Source organism: Molossus molossus, unplaced genomic scaffold, assembly GCF_014108415.1.
Source record: "Molossus molossus isolate mMolMol1 unplaced genomic scaffold, mMolMol1.p scaffold_m16_p_2, whole genome shotgun sequence".
Taxonomy (NCBI): Eukaryota; Metazoa; Chordata; class Mammalia; order Chiroptera; family Molossidae; genus Molossus; species Molossus molossus.
This window is the reverse complement of record NW_023425355.1, coordinates 2210825-2219422: the sequence shown is the minus strand read 5'-3', so window position 1 is coordinate 2219422 and position 8598 is coordinate 2210825. Positions and strand designations below refer to the sequence as shown.

The 8598-nt window shown below is 47.0% G+C and overlaps 1 protein-coding gene across 2 annotated transcripts; it reads right to left on the bottom strand.

The window, feature by feature from the left end:
* Positions 1-838: 838 nt before the first annotated feature.
* SNX12 (sorting nexin 12) lies at positions 839-8177 on the bottom strand. Of its 2 annotated transcripts, none has more exons than XM_036271585.1 (4): positions 7929-8177; positions 2195-2290; positions 1542-1666; positions 839-1157 (listed from the first exon to the last, which is right to left on the bottom strand). In XM_036271585.1, exons 1-4 carry the CDS (start codon positions 8091-8093, stop codon positions 1055-1057), a joined length of 489 nt encoding a protein of 162 aa, XP_036127478.1. In that variant the 5' UTR covers positions 8094-8177; the 3' UTR covers positions 839-1054. The 2 variants fall into 2 exon arrangements, with proteins under 2 accessions (XP_036127478.1, XP_036127480.1); XM_036271587.1 differs by having other exon boundaries at positions 7941-8119.
* Between the last annotated feature and the right edge of the window lie 421 nt (positions 8178-8598).

Sequence of the window (8598 nt, the reverse complement as noted above, 5' to 3'; positions counted from 1 at the left end):
GGCAGTTCAACAACCCTGTGACCAAGCTGCGAAGGGCAGCAACAACTCTTCCCCTGAGCCCTGTTCAGCAGCTCAAAGTGCCTAGGAGACGTCAGAGAGGGTGTGGTTTGTTCATGTGCTTCTGCCCTGTGGCAGCACGAAATGGGATGGGGAAGAGAACAGAAGGAAGAGAGTGGTGATACTCCTCCTTACCACCGGGAGTCACCTAGAAAATGATCACCCCCACTTCAGGGAGTTACCTGACAGTGGTGAGTCGCCCCCACCCCCCGCCACCAAGCCTGCAAAGCTGACCCAGAAAGGAGCAGAGCCGGGAAGGGAGAGCTGCTGGCCCATACTGACTCGCCTGCTGGTGGGCAAGAGCAGGCAGCCAGAGTGGGGAGCCACGAAAGAGAGGGGCTAGGCGACAGGAGCTCCCCTACTGCTCTATGGCTTTCTTCGGCCTCTGAAGCAGCCAGGATGATGGGCCCAGAAAACCCACACCTTGCTCCACACAGCAAACTGCTTGGATTCTAGGAGGATGACGGCCATGGAAAGCAACAAGGGGGGAGAAGGGAACAGAAGAAACGGGGGAACTGGGAGCAGGCCTGCAGGAAACAAGGACAGCTTTCGGGTCTCTCCCGCCTTCCCGAAAAGGAAAAGATTCATGCAGGTAGGAAGGCAGGCTTTCCCTGCTCAGCATTTCTGGTTAAACCTACGAGTAAGAAATATCCCCTGGACTTGCAGCATCGGGATGTCGCCAAGTGCCTCACCAGCAGGAGACCCCCGCCCCCCAGATAGCCTTCTGGGTAAATGCCCGAGAAACTGCCTTCTAGTCCAACCCCCACCCCCCACCCCCAAGCAAAGGGCATCCGCCTGTGATTTCCCACCTCTCCTCAGAGAAGAGGTCCCTAGCAGAGTGCCCACGGTGTAGTCAGGTACCAAGGGACACAATGCCAGACAGTCTACCAGGCCAGGGGATGGGCAGCCAACTTCAGATCAAAGAAAGAGAGAGAGGCTTTAGTGTAAAATCAATGTCATCTCAGCAGGAAAGGAGAGGGAAGTGGCGAGAGGGTGCCTACTGGCGCACCTTCCCGGGGACGTAGTTCCTGTCGATGGCCTCCTCCTGCAGGAACATGTGGAGGCAGCGTTCATTCTGAGCCAGCGGGTGCCCTGCGATTCTACAAAGAGATGAACAGAGTTATCAGCGGTGTTTGCGATCCGAGAGGATTTGCAGAGGAAGGGGGGTGGACAGGGGAGGAAGGACAAGGTCAGCTAGCCCTGAGGTTCCAGCAAGCGGTGGGGCGCCACTTCCACCCTAATATGGGGAGGGGGAGAGGGGGACGGTGGGGGAATCCCTGGACACAGCCAACACGCAGTGCTTTCTCAGGCCTTGAGGTACGGGATCAGAAATCTGCTCAAGGGAATGGAGTTTTACTGCCCAGTCACCCCACCGCACAACGGGCACCACATCACATGACCATTACAAAAGAGGAGACAGACTAACCACACAGAAAGACCAAGACGGGAAAGTAGCAAGAGGAGCCCCCAGGAACGGGACTTACTTGTTAATAAACTGTTCGAGGCCCTGCCTCCTTTCTTCGATGAAGGACTCCTCGAAGATGCCTTCATCTCCTCGAAAGGGGAGCTGCCGCTTCAGGGCTTTCCCCGGCAGTGGTGGTACTACGATCTGCAGGGATACAAGACAGCGCCTCAGGGAGAACTCACACAGGAGCGGGGTGCTAAGGCACTTGTACCTCACTTCCTAAAGCCTAGGTCCGCCCTATCCCACAGCCAGCAACTTGCAAGAGCTGACCGATGGCTCAGGTCCAAAATTAATCCAACTGTTTTGGTGGGAGGACAGGGTTACCGTCTCAAAAGAAAGGGAATAAACTCCAGATAACAATCCACTGTCATCTAAGAACCGAGCAAGGCCCTTCCTGCCCATAGACTTTCCATTTTTAGCACCCATAGGAGTTAAGGTGTATGACTTTACTAGTCACTAAGTGAAGTCATACTTTCTCTTTAAGATTAGTCCTGAACTTCGCCACTTCCAAGTTTCAAAGGTTATCACCCAGATCCAATATATTGGGATTGGTAGACAGAGCATGCTCACCCTCTCCATTGCCTTCAAGATTGTATGGACTCTGATCTTACGCCCTAGCAGCCTACGTAGATCTTGTTCTCCAAGGGTGCCACACGGGGAATGGAGCCATACCTTACTATCTCGCTCCAGCTCATTTTTTAGCCACTCAAAGTCACTGTAGCGCCGCCGTACACAGGACTCCTTCAGCTTGAAGATAGGGAGGTTTGTCTAAAGGGAAGGAAGAATGAGACAAGAGAGATGGTAAGTAATGTTCAGCCTGTGGTGTCCACCTGTCAGAACCACATGGACAGGTCCCAATGAGGAAATAGCTCCTATGGACCATGCTCCTATAACCCTTGCAAAACACCACCTGACAAATACCAATCCTTACCACATCCAGCCTTGTCACGTTTTGTGATTAGAAGTCCCTTGGTGCTTAGAATTTTTCCTACAATAGACTTGAAGTAACATGTAAATATGCATGTACAAGGGTTGCACTGCATTTTATTATTTGTGATAATAATAAATGTTCATCAATAGGTCACTGGTTAAATAAAATACTGTGCCTATACAGTGAAGTACTATATAACTATGAAAAGAATGTGAAAGACTGTCCCAGTATGGAAAGATCTTAAACATTAAAACCAAGGTACAGAACAGTAATAAGAACTTACTTCTATCTATGTTTTAGAAGGGATTTGTATAAAAATTAATTCAAAATGAATCAAAGACCTAAAATATAAGATCTGAAACAATAAATTACATAGATGGAAACATAGGTACTAATCTTATGGACCTTAGTCGTAGAAAAGATTTTATGAATTTGACCCCAAAGGCAAGGGAAGTAAAGGTAAAACTAAATGAATGGGACTATATCAAACTAAAAAGCTTCTGCACAGCAAAAGAAACTGCCAACAAAACAAAAAGACAACCAACAAAATGAGAGAAGATATTTGAAAACAACAGATCTGACAAAGGGCTAATATCCAAAATATATAAAGAACTCATACAACTCAACACCAAACAAATAATCCAATTAAAAACGGGCAGAGGACCTGAACAGACACTTCTCCCAAGAAAACATACAAGTAGCCATCAGATATATGAAAAGATGTTCAACTTCACTAGCTATTATGGAAATGCAAATCAAAACTACAATGAGATAGCCCCTCACACCTGTTATCAACATGACTAGTAATTACAGTGTTGCAGAGGTTGTGGAGAAATAGGAATCTTCATTCCCTGCTGGTGGGAATGTAGACTGGTACAGCCACTATGGAAAACAGTATGGAGGTTCCTCATAAAATTAAGAATAGAGTTACCATATCACCCAGCAATCCGTCTTCTGGGTATCTACCCAAAAAAACTTGACAAGATATACACATGCCTATGTTCACTGCAGCATTATTCACAGTGGCCCAGACATGGAGACAACCAAAGTGCCCTGCAACAGAGGACTGGATGAAGAGGACGTGGTACATGTACACAATGGAATACTACTCAGCCATAAGAAAAGATGAAATACTGCCATTTGCAACAACATGGATGAACCTTGAGAACATTACACTAAGCAAAGTAAGTCGGGCAGAAAAAGCTAAGAACCATATAATTTCACTCATATGTGGGATATAAAACTGAAACTCAGAGACACAGACAGATAACAGTATGGTGATCACCAGAGGGAAGGGGGTCAGGGGCAGAGTAAGGGGTTAGGGAAGCCAAATATATGGTGACGGAAGATGATTTCACTTTTTGGGTGGTGGGTACAGAATGCAATATACAGATCCTATATCAAAGAAATCCATATGATCTTATTAACCAATGTCACCTCAATAAATTTAATTAAAAAATAAGAAAAAGTGAATATATTTGTGTATATATTCATCTTTATGAATAAAATATTTATGAATAGATACTGCTAATAGTGAGTGACTTTGGAGAACAAGATTAGACAACTGGAATGGGTGGCTCACATTTTTCATTGTACATTTTGAATTTATTAAGTACAGGTAATACATTTTCAATTGAAAAGTGAACTTAAATTCCCTGTAAGGATCATGAGATAAACACCTCCAAGGTATGCCTTCCTCTGCTTTTCCTGTCCAAATCCTCTCCATTCTACAAATCCCAGCTCAAGTCCCACTTCATTTGGGAAATCTTCCCTGTCAATACCAGCCTAATTTATTGGTCTCCCTTTTCCTCTGAACCCCTATGACAATTATACTTTAGTGTTGCCTGACACACTACTGTTTCATGTATTGTGTTTGTCTTGCCACCTATTTCACTGAAATCATGAGCCATGACTATTTCTGCATCCTCTTAAATGCACACTATGCAAGTTACTCGATAAATATTCAATTACTAGAGGCCCTATTTATCTATTTACCTTCTCCTCATCTAGGAAGTGCAACAGAAATAGCAACCACATTAAGTTGGCTAAGTGAAGCTTGCTCCCTGATAGAAATCAGTGTATTTTCACATTGTAATCATTGAGAATTTTCCTAAGACTCTAATGGCAACATGAATCCCCAACAAACAAAAAGTCTTGATCCTCACTCTTGTCTACAAGTTCCAAATAGAAATGGCTGACCATATGCATTAATGCTGACTGTATTTCCTACCAGTCAATTCACATCAGCAGATGGAAATAAAAGGAACTAGTTTCTCTTTCTGCACAACTTCCCAAGGTCAGAAGTAGAGCATCCTGGAGCTATGCTAGAGCTTCACAGTCCTCACAACATCACGTGTTGTAATCCTCAGGTCTGGAAATTATCTTCGCAGAATCCAGGATTAGGGATAAGTCATCAAAAGCCAAATAACTAGCTGGTTTACATAAGTTACCAGTCTACCCAGGATTGAGGTCTAAGGCGTGAATGTCAATGAGTTGAAATGAAGTGAGATACATGTAAAGTAATATTTTATTATCTAAACTGTTCTTTAGAAGAATAAATAAGAAACTGAAAACAGTGGTTTCTTCAGAAAGAGGAACCTCTGGAGGGCAGAGGGAGGGAGGCTTAGTTTTTACAGGACATCTTTTTTATATCTTTTGATTTTTGTACCATGTGCATGTATTAACTATTCAAGATAAAGCATTAAAGAGCACATTCTCAGAATCCTGCAAGAAATATCTATGTGTATTGAATCATCACATTATAAACCTTACACTTATACAATGTTATATGTCAATTATATCTCAATGAAACTGGAGAGGGGGATAATCCTGCAAGAAAAAAGCCCTTCAGTATCATGTGATTCTAGGTTTGTGCCACAGTTCATTACAAATACTGTGCTCCCTCAACAGGGCAACCTTTACTAGTAGGCTTTTACAGAAGTCAACAGAAGGACCAAAGAAAAGGAAAAAAGGCCGAGTAGATTCTTCCCAGATAACGAATCCACCCATTGCCATTTTGTAAACTTCCTCCTTTGACTCACAAAAATGCTCTTCTTTCCCTACCCCACAGGGTGGTGACAATAATGGCCTTTCATCTTAGTACCTAGCCATTTAAGGAAGGGGCTACTAGGTTCTAGGATTGTCTCCCAGCTCTAACCTACAAATCATATGAGGAAGACAGGACTGTGTAGTACAGGGTAGTGTAGTACAGGGTAGGGAGTGTCCTTTGACTCTGATCAACACAAAGTCAACGGAAAGGAGAGAAGAAGCAAAGTTCAGGTCCACAGGACAAATTTCCATACACATCATGTCAAGTCACCAGGTCATCTCTCCAGACTCCTAATTTCTTTGGGGGATGGGAGGGAGGGAGAGAATTCTTTCCTGAGCAAAATGAAAGAGAACAGCTTCAGAAAGATTCAGCTATTATACAAAGAAAAGAAGTCAGTGGTATCTGCTTCTACCACTCACCATGCCTAACTCCCAAAGCCCACTCTCTGAATCTCATGCTCCCTATAACGCCTGCCACAATCAATCATTTAAAATAGCAATTTAAAACCAAATGATTTTTACCAATTTTTCCCCAAAACAGAATTCAACAAAAGTATTAAAAGCCTTTATAGCTATACATGTTAACATAAACAATGCAAATTAACTCAAACCCACAGAGCTATGAATTGCCACCAACCCTATTATCGCCATACAATTAGAAATTGTAGAAAGGGCTGATGAAGAGCCTAGTGGGAAGAAAAACTCTGCACATTAAAGTTTTGCAACTAAGCACTGCCAAAGAGACTACAATGTAGTGGAAAGAGTATGATGGGCTTTGGAGTGAGACAGACCTGGGTTCTATCCCAGCCCTGCGACTTATTAGCTACGTGTACTTGGGTAAGTCACTTAAGCTGCATTCCTCCTCGGTTTCTTATGTGTAAAATGATGTTTTTGCAAAGGTTTGGAAGCTAAAACCTAATTCAGTGCCTGGCACACAGTAGGCACTAGAATGCCTGAAGTAGAGAGCTGTTTCATTCATACTCCCTAAGCTTCTTGGGTAACGTATCAAGACAATGTCTCCAAAACTGCACAGCCGGGAGTCCTTATAGTAAACAAGTTATTCGCAGGCTTCCTAGCTTTTATCATACTTTGAGGGCTCTAACTTCCATTCTTCCCCAAAAAGGTGATTTCAAAGAGTTCTCATATGGACGAGTGTTCTCATTTTTTGCTATTCGCTTTTCTTTCTTCAGTTTGGACTTGGCCAAACTTGGAATTTGGAGATCATCATTTTTCAACGAGATTTCAATGCCCAGGCAGGAGAGCGCGTACTCTCATTCAATTCACTCATTCAAAAATGAAAGCACATACACTCTTTTAGGTCTTCAAATGCTGTTTGGGCAGCATGCTGTCCACAGAGAATATTCTGGCCCTCTAGTCTGAGAAGAAAACATAAGGAGAATTAGAAGACGGTTCTCAAACTTTTTTGCCTGTAACCACTTTGCGGGCAAAGAGCCTGCGAACCACGTGCTCTACCTGCACATTCCATCCTTGCATTGTGGACTAAGAGCTAGAGAATAAAGTACACTGGAAGAACCCAATCCTGGGGCAGTTCTGAAATGTCATAAATTAAAGGAACTACAGACCAGGGTCTGAATCCAAAGGTTAATCTAGGACAGAAAGGGCAGATGGCCATTTATACACCAAACACCCATCTCAAAGTCAATACGTGTTGAAATGAACCTTCTGTGTACTTCAAATGTAAAGGATCAGCACAGCAGGAGAGCAGCGACTGACAATCCACCAATCCCAGTGCAAGGCCCGGTTCACACTGAAACACAGCATGTGGTACCTGAGCAAACTTCAGCCCCAAAGACTTCTCTCTTTCAGATCCTAATTCTGCACAAGTCTGGGAAGCACTCCTCCTCCAGGTAGACTCTCTTTATTATTCCTGCTCCACCAAGCCCACTGTCTCCCTTTCCTGGGATCACATCTCCCCTTTAACCCAGGCTTTAACTTCATCGCCCCAGGAAGACCTCGTGAGGGAGAAGACGGGCCTTCCTGCCCCCACTTCAGACTAACTTCCCACAACCTAGTGTAGTGAGGGGTCCCAGTGACACCTTGCCTTGGCTTGCCATCCCCCAGCCCTTCAACACTTCCTTTCCTCCGTTGCCACAGTCACGATTCCTGGTTCCTTGAACTGCTCAGTCCAGCTTCTCCATCCTCCCCACCCTGGCTGACCAGCCTCCACTGCTGGCTCCTGGGTACTCGGTTATCCGTCACCCCGATCTGATGGCCCCTCAGGAGTTTCCTGTAACCTCGGACCCCCACCGAGTGTGCAGACGTCTCTCCAAACCTATGCAGCCCCGAGCCCCCAGATGACCCCTGCGAGCGTCTTCCCCGCCGTTAGGCGCTGGCGCAGCCGCCCCCGCCCTCCCCGCCCAGCTGCCCGGTCCTCCCCTCAGCTGTCGCCCTCACCCCGTGACTCACCCGCATGCGAACCTCATAGGTGGTGAAGCGCGCGCGGCCCACGCCCACCGTCTGCGGGTTAAAGATGTCGATCTCCAGGAAGTTACTCGGCGGCCCGTACGCGTCGGTCAGGTCCTGGGGCTTCGAGTTGAGGCGCCGAGTGTCGGCGACGGCAGTGTCCGACATCTTTCCGAAGGAGAGGCCGGGCCAGGGAAGGGGGGGCGGGGGACACAGACCGGAGGCAGGAGCGCGCGCGGCCCCTCCCGCTCGCAAAATAACCAGCCAACCCACAGGCTGCGGCGCCGCGCACGCGCGCCCACGCACGACGTCCGCACGTAGGCGCGCGCACGTCGGCCGGCCCGGGCCCGGCGCTCTGAATGCAGGCTTCGTGGGCAGCTAGGAGGCCCGAGCCCACAGGCCTCATGCAGGCTTCGGGGCGGCGGTGGTGGCCGCCCTGCGCCTGCAGCCCCAGAACGCGCCACTCTGTGGCCTGGGACCCGCCGATCGCTGCTCCTCGACCTGAAAGACGGTCTGAGACCTGGCGGGCAGCCGGCAGCGGCGGGCACTGCCCCGCGTGCTGGGATCCTGCCTCAGTCGGCGAAGCCCCGTGACCTGATTAAGTCCGGCTTCTGCGCGAAAATAGAAGGGTGGTCTCCAGAGGGTGGGGTCCCAACCCCAGTAGTGGCAGCCC

Excerpts from the sequence above, each read along its gene's own strand:
- SNX12 (XM_036271585.1), bottom strand. The coding sequence starts at position 8,093 with ATGTCGGACACTGCCGTCGCCGACACTCGGCGCCTCAACTCGAAGCCC. Across the intron at positions 2,291-7,928 it reads CCTATGAGGTTCGCATGCGG|ACAAACCTCCCTATCTTCAA; the intron begins GTGAGTCACGGG and ends CCTTCCCTTTAG. Across the intron at positions 1,667-2,194 it reads AGCTGGAGCGAGATAGTAAG|ATCGTAGTACCACCACTGCC; the intron begins GTATGGCTCCAT and ends GTATCCCTGCAG.